The sequence below is a fragment of the Mastacembelus armatus genome, chromosome 14, assembly GCF_900324485.2.
Source record: "Mastacembelus armatus chromosome 14, fMasArm1.2, whole genome shotgun sequence".
NCBI lineage: Eukaryota > Metazoa > Chordata > Actinopteri > Synbranchiformes > Mastacembelidae > Mastacembelus > Mastacembelus armatus.
This window is the reverse complement of record NC_046646.1, coordinates 19430487-19449305: the sequence shown is the minus strand read 5'-3', so window position 1 is coordinate 19449305 and position 18819 is coordinate 19430487. Positions and strand designations below refer to the sequence as shown.

General features: G+C 40.8%; 1 protein-coding gene across 3 annotated transcripts in view; it reads left to right on the top strand.

Annotated features, from left to right (window-relative positions):
* LOC113143087 (transcription factor COE1-A-like) overlaps positions 1–18819 on the top strand; it is a 76707-nt gene that overhangs the window by 9143 nt on the left and 48745 nt on the right. For all 3 annotated transcript variants that reach the window (XM_026328551.1, XM_026328550.1, XM_026328552.1), the window contains exons 5-6: positions 350–423; positions 4296–4364. In XM_026328551.1, coding sequence (XP_026184336.1) covers positions 350–423; positions 4296–4364 — 143 coding nt within the window. The remainder of the gene's footprint in view (positions 1–349; positions 424–4295; positions 4365–18819) is intronic.

Genomic DNA, 18819 nt, shown 5'->3' with positions numbered 1-18819 from the left:
TAGTTCACTCCTGTGTGCTCTAGAGCTGAACTGTTGTCCAAAAACCATTAAAAACACATCATGTGTCATATTCCTTCATTACCATCAACATTGGCACAGTAGTTGAATTTGGGTCAAATCTGCATGCACTGTCTCGCTGCTGTAACGTGTATTTATCTACTTTTTTTTTTCATTCTCCAACAAACATCCTATTTTTGTAAAGACCACGGTGCCAAGCTGTTTAAGGAGTGTAAAAGAATAGAACTTTTAGCATCCACATCTTCACAACACTGGATGGGGAAGACTATTTGCTCGAGTTTGTTCTGTTTCCTTTTCTTAACTCTGTTTTGTTTTCTCTGTCTCTTTTCAGCCGATAGTTTATGAAGGCCAAGACAAGAACCCAGAGATGTGCAGAGTGCTGCTGACACATGAGATCATGTGCAGGTGAGGATGACTGCGTCATATATTTTCCTTCCTCCAGAATGTTCCTCATCACAGTTCTTCCCTTTCCCTCTTTTCTCATACCACATACTTGGTTCATTCCTTATTTTAACTTCATTAACCATCTCACACATAGACACCTAGATGCACACATACATACACATACATGGAGGAATATCTGTTGAGGAAGATAAGTTTTAGAGTTGCTTTAATTATAGTCTAAAGATGAATTTCTTTGGAAGTAGGTTGAGAGGAAAGAGTTCTATTTATAGAGATGTTTTACCAACCTATCCTATACAATAGAAAATGTGTGTGTGGATGAATGTGTGGAGTGTGTGTCTGTGATGCCTGGTTAATTAGGACACAGAGAAACTCATTAGTCAATCTGAACCCTCCTGTTGTTTCATGGCTAATAAATGGGCCTTCCTTCACAATCTGACTATAAAATATAGGCAGGGTTGCGCGCGCGCACACACACACACACACACACACGTATACACATACAGAGTAGTATGCATATGCACGCTCACTTGTGCACACAGTTAAAAAATTCAAATTTAGCATATGAATTAAGTTGTTCTTGTCACTGAAAAACTTTAAGTGCAACAATATAAATTGGGGTTCATCTATATGCACAAGCAGGGATTTTAACCGTGAAATCAGGAGCACCAATATATTATTCTATAGCTCGCTGAATATTCCTCAGGCAGTTCAGCTGCAGAGGTTTAGAGAAACCCCCACTGAATTTCTGATGTGATTTAGAAGAAGTTTATAAATAAATTGTATTTGGCAACAGATTTTACTGTAAATTACTGTTGTTCATCATGTGTGGAATGAATTATGGACATGAATAAACTGTTTCCATTGCAAAAAATACAGCATACATGTACTACATTACAATATGTACACCCTGTCTGTCCTGCAGGATTATCCAAACTTTTCCTCTGGGGGAGCCACGGTGTAGCAGTGCAGACAATATGACTGTGTGCAAGTGTAAACTCTCACTTGTCTGCAACAGCCCCTGAGGTCAAAGTTACTTCTGTTGCCTCGTGTTCTCACATGCTGATTGTGCAGCATGTGAGAACACACAACACACAATGTAGAACACAAACACAAAGAGCTCAGGGTGTCCATTAATCAGTGTGGCTCATTGTCATGGTGGTGCTATTAGCCATATGCTCCCAGCCAATCTGCCACCACACAGCCCAGTGCCGAAAACCTGGTTGGAGCTCTGGCATGAACTGATGAAAGGTTTTATTCCAGATTGGACAATGCAGGCTACTGTACTGTACATCTCATGTATTTAGTAAAAATGGTTTAAGTTGATCATACGTTACATTTATAAAGTTTTAAATAAAATGCGGGGAAACTCATGCGACGATCGTACTCAAAGAAGAAAAATAAACTGATTGTATATCTCATGAAGTGACAACAAAAAAAAAACACAGATAATGAACAGATAAACTGCAAGAAGGTAACCTTTATTCATTTTTACATCATGGTGCACAGCAGTCAAATGTCCACACTTGTATAATTATGTGATTAAATATTTGGTCCATAAAATTTCTGTGACTTGTTCCCAGAGCCCAAACTAATGTCTTTAGATTTCTTCTTTTGTTTGACCAACAGACTGAATCCAACAATATTTCATATAGAATTACATAAAAATCTTCAAATTAATAATCTTCACAAGTGTAACCTGTAAATTGTTCACAATTCATTTTCCATTAATTGGCTAATTGTGACTGATTGCAAAATACAGTAAACATCTATTAATTACATTATTTATAGTTTCACATAAAGAACAGTTGATAATGGCACCTCCAGTTCATGCTACGGAGACTCTATTGTTTAAGTGTGTGTGTGTGTGTGTGTGTGTGTGTGTGTGTGTGTGTGTGTGTGTGTGTGTATAGAGGGGAGGAGGGGAAGATGCAGGAGGACAGCAGATGATTAGATCACCAGGATTCAGAGCTATGAGTGCTACATTACCCCTATCCCGCCCATCGTTTTCCTTCCCACTCCCCCTCCATTTATAACATCTTCCACTCTATTCCTTCTCCTCTTCCTCCTCTGTCCTCCCTTACTCTCCCCTCCTCATCCACCCCTCCCCTTCCTTCCCCACATCCCACCTTTGCTTCCACAAGCTGTAGCTTTCCTCCCTCCTCCTGCTCTGTTTTCCTATTCCTTTATCTCCCGTCGTCTTCCTCTCTAACCTTTTGCTGGCTCTTCACTCTTCTGCGAGGGGGCCGTGTAGTGACCCAGATCACAGAGCAGCAGAAAGGAAATGACAGGAGGAGCAGAAAGAGAGGCAGAGATAGTGGAGACAATATGTAAGGTGTAACGTATCAGTCTTTTTCTTTTCACCTCTACCATCTGTGACGGTGGGAAACCTGAGACATCTCCCCTTCCCCTGCTTCCCACTCAAACCTCTTCCCATCGCTCTCACCCTCTTGCTTGAGCGTTCTCTCCCACACTCACCCATTAACTCTTAACTACCACTCCCCCTTGGCTTTATCCTCCCCCACCTTACACCTTTATTCATAATTGATGTAGGTAAGAAAGCTTTTTTTTTTTTGACAGACTTGTATGTACATGTGTGAACTGTGGTGCACTTGCCAGGTTTTTATGTTTCTTACTGTGTGTTTGTCCCACCTTCTGCTCCTTTGAGCCGCTGGCCTCTATAGTTGTCTCTCGCTATCTTAATCACCTCTTCATCTGTACTAATAGGATGGAAGCTGTAGTTTTTACTTTTTTTCAAATGAGCAGAACAGTAAATATTTACTGGTCTAAAACTACATCATGCATTGCTCCAGATACAAAACAAGTTGTATGCAGATCCAAGACTGACCTGTTAGTTGCCTTCTCCATAAGGCATCCACATCATATCTCAGTGACTGTTATTTACTGTTATTCATGGCATTATTTCAAAGTAAATAAGTAAAAGCAGATGTTTTATAATGAAGTGCCAGAGATTTAAAATATTTTTTGATAATATTCATCACCATTGTTGCATTCTTTGGGGACATCCTGATTGCTATTTTAGACAAATGACTACCTGAATAATTTGGGAATAATACTCTACTATTAAACCAGCAGATCTTTTAACTTGGTGTCTTAACAAATCCGGAAATGCACCAACTTGGAACAGGATCCAAAGCTGATCCAAACACTAATCACAAAGATGATGTAGTGGTTGTGATGATGAAAAAAGCAGCAGTGCCTCTGGCTCGAACAAGCTCTTTTTCCTATATACAGCAGGGGTGCACAGAGGTGTGAAAAGAAGCATCTGGATGTGTCTCTAGCTGTATCTTTGTCAGGCTAACTGTGGCCATATCTGCCAAATAGTAATGAGAGCCAGTGGGTACGGCCACTGCACAGAACACACACATCATCTATAACAAACTGGGTTGTAATAAAATAGGGATCACTGAGATAAACTGGTCAGTAGCTGGATCTTGATCCAGATGTGGTTTTAGTGAAATATCTGTTTTAAAATGCCTTGATCAGTTAGTCTCTTTACTATGTGTAAGATGTAGCTGGGTTTTAGTTGGCACCAGCTGGCTAGTCCCCTTAAACAGTTTTTGTTTCGTATACACTCACTTTCCTTGTCATATATGTCTATTTTTATCCATGCTGTCAGTGGAGACTTGCTCAGCATAGCAGACTTGATCTAAAACTCCTGTTGGCCCGATTTGCTCTGTTGCTGTAAATGTGGTTGTCTACATCAGCACAGACAAAGCACATGATGCAACATGGTATCACCCCCATTGAAACAACTAAATGGGAACTTTTATGTAATGTAGGATATGTTACCCATGTTTGACTCTTTTCTAAATTTCACCTGTATCTTCTTTGGCTTTCTTTTCCTCTGTTAGTCGGTGCTGTGACAAGAAGAGCTGCGGAAACCGTAATGAGACACCCTCAGACCCCGTTATCATCGACAGGTACAGCCTCTCACTCCATCTCTGACTTTTTCTGTCCTGTGCAGAAACACACACACACACACACACACACACACTGGATGAGCGACTGACCTATTTGAATGGCATAGGATGGGATGTTTCTGTGTTTAGATGATCTGTTGTCACTCCTGAAATAGATGCTTGTCAGGTAGAATCGATGGCTTCTGAAAGAAGACGGTGAAATGTGAGACTCAGGCTTTGCATGTATAAGACAAACAGCAGGACTTGTGCATAACAGGAACTAAATGTCCATACTGACATTTTATTTACATGTCCATTTGTTTTTCAGTATCATTAACCTGTGTAGCTGGGACACAAACACATAACAGCTGTTCAGTTACTACCTCAAATCTGACAGATTCAGGCTCGTACGCACACACACACACACACACATGCACGCACGCACGCACACACACATCTTCAGACATGAGTGAACAAACAGTGCTCAAATGAGTGTGTGTTTCCTCAAAGCTGTTGACTAGCAGAAGCTGTCTGTCGTTTTCTCTGCCACTCCTGTCTTTCTGACTCTCTTTTTTCTTCCTGTCTGTCTGTCAGTCGAGATGGAGGAGAAGCTATCCCTCCCTTACCCTCCTTCTCTCCACCGTCTCTCCTGCAGCAGCACAGGAAAATGGGTCATGAGCAAAGAAAAAAGTGACAGAGAAAAACTGAAATGAGATCCAACCTCATTTTAATCTGATTTCTTCTTGGCAGTTGTTTTAACCCTCTGTGAGCAGGTTTTTCTACGCATACATTTGTGTGTGTTTGGCAGAGAGAAATTCACAAGGAAAGAGGTGATATAGGGCTGGTTCTTGCCACAATTATAAGAGAGCCCATTGAACATTTTTATTGTGGCCAGCAGAAGGTCAAACCTACCTTAAATATTGGATGAAAAAAAGGATTAGATTTGTGTACAGTAAGTCTTTAAATATTATTTCATGGGATCTAATTTAATTCAGTGATTACATGGTCAGTAATGTAGTGATAGTTCTTGTTTAGCAAACTCTCAATTACATCATGACATCAAGATATAAATCTCTTTTTTTGTTTGTGGTTTTGACAGTCAAGGCAGCCAGGGGTGTAAAATTATTGTTTTGTCTTTTGCCAAAGATCATGCTGGGAACAAATATTTTAGGTGACATGACTTTCTTCTAAGGTGAAATACACAAGTTACAGTTTCCAAGGTGTTCCTTTTTTTATCAAATCAGATCTTACAGAGACTAATATAGTAGTTCTTGGTATTTGTGTATTTTTTTTGTGAGTGTGTGTTTAAGTACTTTATTTTAACAATTTGAACTCTGCTTAACACAAGAAATAATTTCATACCTTGACCTCATGGAAATAAATTCCAATCTTTGTCATGTATGATTATAGGTTGACACACAGAAGATTAAATTTTCCTCCGCTCTCAAGTCAAACACCTTAATTCCCAGTTTTATAGCATTTAAGGATTCTGCTCTCCTTTCTCTCACCTCCCCCACTTATTTCTGTTTGGAGAAATCTTATGAAGTGGATAAACACTTGTGTCTCAAAGTGAGCTTTGACGGCACTATTTCAAAGAGCATACATCTCATTTTGGTTGTGTGTGTGTCTGTATGTGTGTGCACATGTGCTATGTGAGACAAAAATGCAAGAGGCTTCATGATGGACAGTGTGTGTGTGCAGGACGTTATAGTATCTTTACATCACAACCCCCTTTTTTCTGTTTTTGTTGGCTAGCTCAGACATCTCAGCTTACACACCATTATACATTTGCCTGGAAGGTGTGTGTGCCTGAATATGTGTTCGTCCTTGTGTATGTGTGTGTGTGTTGTGGTGGTGGTGGTGGTGGGTGGGGGGGCACTGAAAGAATAGGTGATACATTAGACACATATCAAATATGTGGGATAGTAGATTGATGTTTTCTGGGTTTGTTCTATCACTTTTTGTCTTATGGCTTTCGTTGCTCTAGGTGGTTAAAGTATATTTCGTGCAGATAAAAGTCATGGTACAGGGTGGTTCATACAGCCTACTGTCTCAAAGTTGGTATCGCACGTCTTTGTGAGGAAGTCGTAAATTGTGATACCATTGAAGATATTGGATTAAGAAGATCAATGTTGGCACATAGTTGTATTTGTCATTAACTTGCAGTTGCTGTTTCTGTTCAAAAGCTCTGCTTCTTATCAGTTTTTTACATTCTTCACAAACAATCACTCACCCTAGTCACTGTGACTATTATGACTATATTGTAATTATTAGTACGATAACCATGTGAAGACCTGATCTGATCAGCTCTGCTGTGTAAATAGTGGTTGGTGTTTGTCTGACTGCTATAGAAGAAAGTTGTATTTTTTTTGGTTCTGTCCATCCTTCACTGTACAATTATCAAACTGGCCATATATTTGCTAAAGCGCAGTCACAAGGTGATCACAAGTAGATGCCAAATTGCAAGACGTGACACATCGCTACTTTGAGCTCAGGCAGGAAGTTAAAAGACAAGTCGGAGCAATTCCTTGGTCCAAGGTCAATTAGCGTGTGTGTGTGTGTGTGTGTGTGTGTGTGTGTGTGTGTGTGTGCGCGCGCGCGCGCGTGTGTGCATTTCATGGCTATAAGAGAGGAGCAGAGTGAATTGTGGGAGATGTCAGGGAACTTGGTCAGGATGGAATGTCAAGGTTACCGTGGATACCGTGGGATACTTCCTGTAGCCCCCCTTGTATTCACAGTGGTTCACAGACTAAAAGTTTAACATCTGGATCTCTGCTGTCCAACCCAAACATGTGGGGAGAGAGAGAGAGACAGAGAGAGTCCAAATAAGAGCTATAAGTGTGTCACAGCTTGTAAACAGGCGATTATATATATATTGTTATATGCCAAAGTTCGCCACCCCGGCAAATGACATATTTTTGAATGTGAGAATGAAAATAATTAAATACACCCCTACAGCAAAAAAAGAGCCTTTCTTCAAATGTTAATCTGCAGAAATACTGAAAGACACTTTTGATAAAGCTTTGTGCAATTTAGAAGTGTACGTATTTTCTCATGAGCAGGTTCATGAGTTCATACATACAGTTGCCTCACAGTGTATGAGTCAATTCTGAATGGGACTAGATGAGAAGGAGACTTTAGCTCAAAAGCTAATGTAGGAACTGCTAGTTCAGATAGATATGTAGAGTAGATATGTAACCATACACTTTAATTTTGTTGGACTTCTTTATCTTCTGAAATACAGTACACACAATATTTGAGTTCATTTTCTCATGACTTTTAAGAAAAATTGTTTTAAGAGAAACAATTTGTGGTGCAGTTTGTTTTATAGATGATCTGACCAAGTAATTCTGGCCAACAGAGATCTGTGTTCATGCTCCGGCATTAATAATTAAAATAACTATTTGCACACAGTAGTTCATATTTTTATGTAAAATCTTTGTAAAGGACAAGTTCTGGCTCAGTTCAGAGCTGCAGCGATTCTGGTTTTACTGTCAATATCCTGGAGGTGGAAGCCAGTGAGGGATCATGTTCTTCTCACTGCACTAATGACTCCTGGTGGATGGTTGTAGCAACGAGGACAGAGCATACATTCATACCATACCATCACGCATGTTACAGCTTCCTGTTGAGCTCCTGAATGACAGTGTGGAAACTAGTGACTTCATGTGTATTGGAGGTGACATGTGACAGCCAATACTCTCCCCAGGTCATCAGTGGAGTAAACAGACAGCAGGCTCACAGTGCAGAGTCAACTCAAACCTAAAAACAATTAACAGATTAAAAGACTGCTGCCCTTCTCTCCAACAGGAAAAACATCAAATTAAGAAAATAAGACGACATATGCTGTTTCATTTGTTGATACAAAAAGCTAAAAAATGGAGAGAAAAGAGTGCTTGCATGTGATTGACAGCTCATTGCATGGTGTCAATGAGGATATCAGTGCTTGTGTGCATTTGTGTGTGTGTATGTGTGACTGACAGCTAGCTTATGGTGGCTGTGTGTGTGTGTGGCCCAGTTAATCCATGTTGCAGTGCAGTAAGAGTCCTGCTCTCTCTCAGGGTTAATATAGGGTTAACGACATGCAACGATATCCTATCATACGCCTGCTTGACTCCCAAAGAGCCACAGCCACTCTCCTCCTCTGTTTTCTCCTTTCACTCCTCTGTGTTTGTGTGTGTGTAGCTGCCATCCTCTTTCTCGTCCTTGTTTTTCTTCCTGTCCTTTTTTCCAATCATTTAACATTTTTGTTTTTTCTTTTTTCTCCTTCAACACAGCAGCTCCCTCGATTCTCGTCTGTCTTCCTCTTTCTCTCCCCCTTGCTTCTCCTCACCGCCTTCCCTCCTTCTTTTCTCCTTCTTTTTGTCTTTTTTCTCTTTCCGTCTTTGACTCTGTTTTACTCTGTCTGTGGCCCTGAGGGGTTACCTACCACACTGCTCAGCTCCCTGCCTGTTTAGGATTCTTCGATTGGTTTAATAGGCTCAGGCTGTGTGTCTGTGTGTGTGTGGTTTTGGGGGGGTTATAGTCTCAGACAGCGTGTGCTCAGGGCTTAGATCAGTGTCAAGACTTGGGGAAGGCGGTTTGAAAGTGTATGATATTGTGTGTGAGTGTAGGGGGGTTATGGGTACCAGTGTGTGTCCTCTCAACGTCTAAAGGGGCCCACATAAGCCTGAGGGGTTTAAGAGGGTTCCCTCTCTGTGTGTATGTGTGTTTGTGTGTACTCTTGTGTGTGTGTTTATGTGTGTCCGTGTGTAATCTATAGGGTTAAGAGGGGTCACAGCTTGAGGAAGAGATGATGGGAAAGAGAGGAAGGATGAAGGGATGGAGAAACGAATGGAGGAGGAGGAGGCAAAGATGACAAGAAAGCATTACACAGAGTAAAATAAAAAGGGAGGAGTAAGGGGAGGATGAGGGTGAGGGGAGAGGGAGAGTAGAGGCTTGACTAGGCAGACACAGGAGAAAGGAGGTGAGGAAGAGCAGAGCAGGGATTGTTTCAGGGGATAAGAGCCTCAGTCTGGGGAGTCCTGTCAATCAAAGAGCGCTGAGTGGGGGAGGAGGGGTCACTGTCAATCAGCTGGGAGAGGAGGAGGAGGTGAAGAAAGGCGACAGAGGAAGCGAGGGGGAATCTTCTAAACGATCTCTTCATCTTTCTTGCCTTTGTCTTCCTCACTGTCTCTCTTTTTCTCTCTTGTCCTAGTTACCAAAATATCTCTGCCAACCTGGTATGTCACTGCTTGCACACATACACACACACACACACACACACACACACACGCACACACACACACACACACACACACACACACACACACACTAATCTAAAATAGACAGTGAGGTATATTATTTCTCCTCCTTTTTGAACCATAGTCATCTCTCCTTTCTTTCTTCTATCCCAAAAAAAAAATCTAATTTGCTTCATTGGCCTGATCGTAATAAAGTACAGTCATCCTGAATGTAAGACAAGAAGACAACAAACAGTTTGCACATTACTACACTAAACATTACAGTCAGGCCCAGTGTGTGCCACATGTATTTCCATTACATCAAAATGTCCTGTGATATTTGAACAGCCCAGAAAGTCATTTAACCACAATGCACTAATTTTCTGAAGGTATTTTTAAGAATCTTCAAATATGCTTTAAGCATTTTTGTAGTGCTGCCCACTGAAGCTTTTTGACAGGAAAAAGGAAGTTATGACTCTCTTTCATAATCCAAACAAAGATGAGGCAGATACGTGTCTGATATAAACATCATGTTTAAAGTTTTAATGTCAGTTTTATGTTTATTCATCTGATAAACTGAAGCTTAATCCTGTGAAGCTTTACCACAATATAAAATCATATTACAATACTATAAACAGTAACATCTTACACTGAAGAGAAAACAAAATGTACACAAATAAACATGAGCTATACCGTTCCAGGGTTTGACAGTGTAATCTAATAGTTAGAAGAAAGGAGAACAGTTTAATTGTGATTTTTCCTAGACATATGATAACATTTGTCATACAGCGTGCTGCTGCTTCTGTGGGTAAATATTGAATGTTGTTGGTCTGAAAAGGTCAAATTCAAGGGTCATAGGCTGCAGTATAGCAGGAAATGTTGCTCTATGTCTACTGTAAATTTGCAAACATTTTCACAGGGTTGAATCTAAGTGAACAAGTTGTTATTTTATCATTAAAAGATAATCTGCTCCTTGCTATTGTGTGTGGCATTGAATCTGAATAATAAAAAGTCAAAATTGGCCAAGTTCAGTTTGATGGCAATTTATGTTGTTTCTAGGGTTGCGAATGTGTTTGACATGTGCAGGGTTGCATTTGCGTGTTTGTCAACCAGCCCCACACTCCAAGTCAAGTTGGTTGCTTTTCTGCAGTTTCCTTTTTGTACCCTATCTCTTGCATCAGCATCACTTCCTGTGTTAAAGGTCAGCGGTTGGTTGGAGATGAGGACTACAGGGAATTATTCATACCATCGACTTAATGTCAGCGTTCATTTCTCTCACTGTGTTTGTGCTTGTGTGTGGGTGACAGACAGAGCGAGAGAGGGAGAAAAAGAGAGTGCAATGTGTATGTTTTATTCATTTCTCTCATTTAGTCTCTCAGTTGGCACCTGTCCTAGCATTTAGAAGCTCGACATTCACATTATTTGCTGATTTAGTTTAACTGCCCTCTGTAATGGACACACATACATACACAGCTTTTTGTCGACTGTCTAAATGAACTATATTGGCTCATTCAGGATCAGAGCTGGAGCTTATGTTGTCGGGACTGATGGAAATGGTGTATTGTAGTCTTTTCTTTTTCTTTCTCTTCTCTTATTTACTGTATGTCATTATCATTTATTTTTTCTTTTAGACTGGTTGTCTCTATATTTGAAGAAGAATATGCCTTTAATTTTCTCCTTCTTTCTATCTTCTATCAAATGTCTAAAGGCCAAGGCTGCAGCCAGAGGATAGGTTGTAGAGATTTAACCACAATGCACTAACCACAGTCTTTGCTGTTTGCTTGTTTGTTTTTGGTACGTTTTTTTGTGTAGAAGGAGACAGCGTGATAGCAGAAGTTTCTCTCCTCCCTTGCTTACTTTCTCTATCCATCTTGCCATCTGTGTTTTATGGGAACACAGAGGGTCCACACAGATGTGTAATGTGTGCATGTAACCCCCCCACGCACACACATACACACCCTTTTCCTCTTTCTATCCTCCCTTTTCCTCCTCTTCTACCTCCCTCATCCTCCCTGACTGCTCCTGTCTCATGCTGCACACCCCCTACCAGTGCACACGTACACACCCATTGCTTAGTGTGATCACGTTACCCTAAAAGCTACACAGACAGACATGATGGCCTCACACACACAATTTCCCATCTGTTCCTGTTGAAGCTGTTATGATGCCTCATTTACCTTAAGCATAAAAGTACAATTACTTTTATTCGGTCTGAGAGTAGGTAGGTATACTCTCTTCAAAGAAAACATACATAAAATTTTACATAAAGATTCTACAGCTATGCTGCCCAATGAAAAATGTATCCATACAGGACTATTAAAGTTAAATTATCACACTGGAATTATTAGCTGGATTTTAAATTTATTTCAGTGGCACATCAAGCATATAAATATTTGGCTGGATTTGGATAAAACAAAATTAAACTGTGATTTCCTTAAATTGCATTTTCCCTAAAATAAATTTTGAATTGAAACTGGTCAAAACATTGGGTGACGAAGAGGACAGCCGTCAGTGAAGGCTGTTCTACAGGCAACTTAGTCTGTAACACTAATATTATAGAGGCCTGTTTATGTTACATTAGTGTTTCAAATGTTTTTCAAAATCCAAATAAAAATCGAATCCTCCAGTATCCTGGGGAGTATGACATTAGCATTTTGTTCAAAGCACTGAAAAGCTATAAGGCTTTGTGTTTGTAATTTAAAAATACAAACCTGTTCTCCTAAATATTAAAGATTTAATATAAAATTTGATGTAATGGACACTATTATTCAGTGTGACGTGTTCACATCAGTCATTTTCTATTTCATATTTCTTGCTCCAACAAGTCAGTAATTGCTGATGTATTTTCTCATCTATTCCATTTTTTAAAGTTGATTCAGAAGCTGCAGTAAGAGTTGTAGTGAGCAGTTAACGCAATGATTCTCATGTCAAACACACAGTGGGTATTTGCATTGGATGACTTATATTTGTCACCATTTTTGTTTGAAATCCTGTTTGGCACAGTGTCATGCTATTCCCATTCTCATCCTACAACGTTCTGACTGATGCAACTTTTTTTTTTTCTAACCAGTGAAACATCAATTAGAGCACAGCAACAGACCTGTTTGAAATGCTAAAAAAATTGTGGGCATGTAACATGGGCAGCGTTTCAGAGGCCTGAAACCAGGCTATAGTACAGCACTCCAGGGATTTGTAGTAGAAATCACTTAAAACATTATATTATATTATTATTCTATCATATAGAGAATAATCTAACTACATGACAGAAATGTGCAACAGTGGCTTTGATTTTATGCAAAATTTATATCAATAATTTCCATTTAGCTAAGCAATTAATTAGCTGACTGACTAATTAACTTACTGACTGACTTTGCTGATTGATCAACAAAGCTTCTGACTGATTAACTCAGAGAGGGATTATGTAACCTGTTATTGCACTGAATGACTTCTTCAGTGGCTGTCGAACAAAAGACTAGCTGATGTGTTTGTGTGTGTGCGTGTGTGCGTGTGTGCGTGTGCGTGCGTGTGTATTTGTGTGGTGTGTGGACAACCTCCTGGTGGGCAATGGGACTGTGGTTATAAGCCTCTGGCTACCTGCACACAGAGATCTCTCTCACCATGCACCCATTACCACACAGCCATTAGTCTCACACACGCACCCACACATGCACACTCATATAGTGTTAAGGGGAAAAGTACAGAGCAGCTCATTCATGATAGGTGGTTATGCTGGTGTGTGCACACGTGTGTGTGAATATCTTAAGCTCTGTCATTAAAAAGCAAACAAATTCAGTTTATCTGGAAACTCCCTGCAGACTACACACACATAGACATGTTAACAGACACACTGATGGGAGTGGGAATTTTCCCCTTACCACAAAGTGAACTGGCATGTTTACCTACAGTACAAGAGTTTGTACAAGTGTAAAAAGGAATTTAGAGAGGAGAGGAGAGGAAAGGAGAGAGTGAATATGCCAGCCATGCATCATTTCATTATTAATAGCCGTGTCGGAATAAAAATGCTAACCTTGTCTGATCTAACGGACGGCTGAGTCTGCAAGCACCACTCTCTCCTGTAGTGTGTGTGTGTGTGTATGTGGTGGGGGACACTGGTCTACAATGAGGGCTTGTTTCCTTTTGTTAGAGCTGTGCAGTGTGAGCTGGTGAAGTCATTGTAACACATACAGGTATAAATATCTGTGTGCATGTGTGTGTGCATTGGGGTGGTGTTTCCCGTGCAGAGCAGGCCAGGAAGAGAGCACCAGTGTCCTGCCGAGAGGGGCATTGTTATCTACCTCCTAACACACAGACACACACGCCTTCACACACCCTCACACACATACACACATACAAATGCATCACCCCTCCCAGGCAGAGCTGCCTGATCTGCACACCGTCTGTGTCGCCACAGTAACACGTAGCACACGCCCAAACAACAACAAACACCGTGTGTTGTACTGCCATAGATGAAAACATACCACCTCTCACACAGTTACATATACAGTCATAAAGCCTACATGTTCAGATGTGTGGTGTTCATGAAATAGACTGTCCTGCATTTGAGACATGTTGTTTTTATTCTGTTGTGGAGCCAGAAAGCAAAACACCAGGCTACACACACACACACACACACACACACACACACACACACACACACACACACAGGCAGGCAGGCGAATGCAGTCCTATGGAACTGCGGAGGTGTAATCTGTCAGGCAGGAAGCTTGCAAGGTCAGGGGTCACCAAGCACTAATCGATTAGCCGTCAGTTAGTGCTGCACTCGAGAGGAGAGCACAGCTGAGGCCAGCTCTTCCACTGTGTGTGTCAGTGTGTGTGTGTCATGCTGAAGTGTCTAGGGTTTCGGGCTAGTGTGTACCTATTAGGAATGTGTATTTTTGTCCTTATTTTTGTATGTATGGGTTCATATGTGCTCCATGACAGCACTGTGTGGGTGCATGTATTTCTCGGACTTATTGATCACAGAGAATTTCAACTGAATTTCTGGTCTGACCCTCTGAGGTTAAATGCTGTTCTCCTTCTTCCTCCCATTCTCTCTCCCTCCCTCTGTATCTTTCTCCAAGAGGAGAACAAGTGATAGAAACACTTGAACTGTGTAGGAGTTATCCGGCTTAAGTGTCAAACCCGCCGCTATCATCTGGGTGTTTATTTAAAATGAAAGGCTTCTGGTTTGTTGGGTTGTTTAAATCTGCATTTCTTTTCTGTGACCTGTGGCTTTGGCATGAATATAACTGGTCTTCCTGGAGTATTTATAATGCAGCCTTTTATGAGAAACTGCCCTGAAAGCCAAGAGGTGATGGCAACTTGGTGTGGGTATTGCTTTTGCTGACAGACAAAAGACAGACAAAGCATTTCAGTACAAAAGCAACACTTAAATACCTTAACACGCACATTTGACCATGTCCTGTAATTAGAGGAATCTGTAATGCTGGTGCATTGATAATCCTGTTTCACTCAGAACATATTTTCTCCTTTCCCCTGAAAGTTTAATATGGTCCAAATGTAGCAAAATCCACTTACCTGTCCCTCTGTCTTATCTTCTTATAAAAGAGCACTTTTAAATGCCAAAACAATGGAATAAATATGCTGAAATTTACCGTCAGATGAACATTTCTGAAAAGCTGTACCTCTACATGCATTTGGATTTTCTTGAATGCTGTAAAAGACAATCTGTAATCCACTGTAGAATAACATTAAAATAGGTTTGTTGTGCTGGTTTTGGTTATGTATTATGAAACAGTGATGAATTTCAGGAGGTATTTTCCCCCTCATGTGGTGTTTATTAGCCCTTTTTCCAGACAGACACAGCCAGTCATTGTGATTGGGATGCTGTATCCTGGATTTTGCATTAGTTGTTGTCCAACCATGAACCCCATTTTCCTTTCAGATGCAATGTGCAAGTGTGTGTCTCCCACATCTGTGTCCCTGTGTCTAATTACGAGTCTCACAGTCAGCAGGTCTCATGGGAAGCTGGTAGGTGAGAGTAAGAGAGAGACATCAGGGAATTAGTTTTTAGAAGGTTTAAAAGGTGACCTCCTCATTATATGACTACAAGTTATAATGATTTGTGGTATATAGAGAGTGTGTGTCTGTGTTTTCTAATGATGCTCAGAGTCTCTTTCCTTTGGGAGCAGCAGTGTTTGTTGTCTTCCTCCAGGGAACCGAGCTTATGACCTTTCACCTTTCTAACTGCACCCAAACCCTCATATCTAAGATTCCCCTGCATTGAGTTACCAGTGGCCTCTCCCAAGCACACACACCCACACACCCACACCCACACACACACACACACACACACACACACAGGAAAAAGAAATATTTCCATTGATAACTTTGGAACTAGATTCTAACTGCAGCTGTCTGATTTATCCCCATCAGTGACTATATGCTCAATTTGTGTACACGTTTGTGTGTGTGTGTGTGTGTGTGTGTGTGTGTGTGTGTGTGTGTGTGTGTGTGTGTGTGTGTGTGTGTGGCAGCTGTTTAGTAGTAACAGATAGCCTGAGTGTGCTGCGTGGCGATGCTGTCGTTACCGTTGTGCTTCTCCACTGATGTGGCGCGGCTAATGTCACACGCTCAATTGGCCCTGCCGACAGCCACCATCACTCAGACTGTTTACTATACTTTTACTACAGTTATCACTCACTCGCTGTCGCTGCTGCTGCTGTGGCGACCAGACGCCTCATGCCAAGGCCAGAACCATTCACTGAGATAACACCAAAGATGCACAACCACTTCACACACACGCACACACATGCACACACACACACACACACACACACACACACACAGTGGTTGTTGCTTGTTCTGTTGTCTTGCCCATCAACACACGGAAATACTCAACTGAGTGCAAGACAGTATGTGTGTGTGTGTGTGTGTTTGGAGTAGTTAGAGGAAGACAGGGAAGGTGGGGGAGAGACCTAAAACAAAACATCTGTGGTTAGATTCAGTGTTGCATTGTTTTTAAGTTTTGTGATTATTTTGTTTGTGTTAGTTTATATAATGCATTGTTTCTGCAAATGTGTGTGTCTGTGTATGTATACTCAGGAGTGTGTATGTGAGTGTGTGTGTGTGTGTGTGTATGTGGAACAGTGCGAATAAGCATCCATGTTTATTATAGATGCATATGTGAGTGCATATTCAGGCGATGATACTGCATGTACTGTAACTGCATCTACCTGTACATATACAGTGTGTGTTTCCCTCCATATCAGTGTGTGTGTGTGTGTGTGTGTGAGAGAGAATCTAGGTTATGCCTTTTATTTCCACATGATTAACTAACTCATGTCCCTGAGACCGTTCCCTCCACCTCGGCCTGTGCCTACCCATAAGGCTGTGTATCAGTGGGGACTGCTTGATTTATGCTGGTTGAATATGTAACGAGAGGTTGTAAATTCACCATCCGGGGCTACATGCATCACTATACTGCACTGTCGTAATTTAGGTGCCACCCGCATATCTGAGATGCTAATTGCTTAAATTACTGGGTTACTTCTGGAGATTTACACCCAGCTAACAAGAGAGGTGTGAGTGGAGAATATTGGGGGTGGAGGGGAGGAATAAGTAGCAAGGTAGGGTGGGGGAAGCAGGTTGAAAAAGCAGGAAAGGCTTGAAAAAGAAGGATTGAATAAAGGGTCAAGATGTAAGAGAGGAGGAGTTTGATGGGGCAGAGGTGGCGTGGAGAGAAAGAGGGGAATGTAGGCATTATTGCTCGACAGCAACACGACAACTGCTACAGTACACTGACCTACAAAAGGAGCCAGGAGAACATATTATTTCCACTTTTATGAACAGTCAGCAAGAGGAGAATTTACTGCTGTGATTCTTTTTATATATATCAAATAAAGTCACCAGTGTTTTTTCCTCTGGTCTCTGGTGTACCAATTATATCTTAAACACCTGAGACTATCCAGTTGATATCTAGTTTCCAACAGTGAAACCATCACTGTAATCTCTAACCTTAAGCAGGTACAGTAGTTTCAATTAGCTAAACCCAGCCAAACAATAAAGTAGCACATAATTAGATGTTTGAACAAGCTGGAAAACTGCCGTGACCACTCCCACATTACATCATCATATTCATTGTAGTTGTTTTAGTTTTAAACAGAACAATGACTAATGATTTTTAACTTTTTTAAATCCTAGACAGTGATGTTGTACAGCAAAACAACACACATATTGTTTTCTGAAGGAACTGAGAAAAAAAAGCTGCTTTTATTCATCTCCTGCAAATCGTCCCCAGTCAAAACGTGACAATCAAAAAGGGGGCAATAATAGAAAAATGTTCCATGTTGTGACTGTCAGCAGAGGAATGAAACTGGCATCAGACATCAGTTTGTAATATTTAGGCAGCTCTTTGTAGGCTGCAGGGTGGATGGTAATTATTGATGCAAATTAGCTTATGTACATAAACACACACACACATATACTCTTGAATGACAATATATATCTTTTCATCCCCTCCGTGTGTGCTCCTTCTCCACCTCTCTTTCTCTCTCTCTCTACCATCTGTCTGCACTCAGTGCCAGCCGGTAATTAGTCCTTGTAAAGTCAGTGTAGTGAGGAGTCCCTGTGTTTGGATACTGCTGTCTAGTCAAACAGTGGGGAACGAGGGTGGGGGTGCTAACAGCCTGTGTTTTATCTGTCAAGTTTGCTGCTGTTATGCAACACTCTTGAGGGTTAAGGTTAAATCTCAAGCGATGCAGCAAGAGTGTTGTGACTTTATTTACCGGTTAAATCAGTGTGTTTACTCCAACAAGAGGGCAGCCGCATGCAAATGGTGAGAGAGGGGATTTATTTTCTTTAATTTATTCATTTATTGTATGCTAATTCTTGTCTTTGAACATCTTGTCCATGTGGAGTAGGTGTTTATTTATGTGCTATTTGTATTCTGCTAAAATGTGTTAGTAGAAACCAACATTAAACATTGCTGTTTTATATGGATTTAGGCCTGCTTAAACTGTAAGAGAAAATCAGACATAATAGAGCAACCAACTGGTCTGCTTGCAGAGCCTGAGCAGGTTCTCACTAGGCTGATGGTGCATTACACACAACTCTGGGCCACACTGTTGGATTGTGACAATATATAATATGTCCACTTTACAAATGTTTTGTTTTCTTAATAAGAGCTCAAAAGTCATATTTACACACAAGTATGTAAAATGTATTCAATTAAAATGTATTTTAGCAGTTATAAGTTACAAGATGTTAACATATTTTCTTAAGCTCTATTTTGC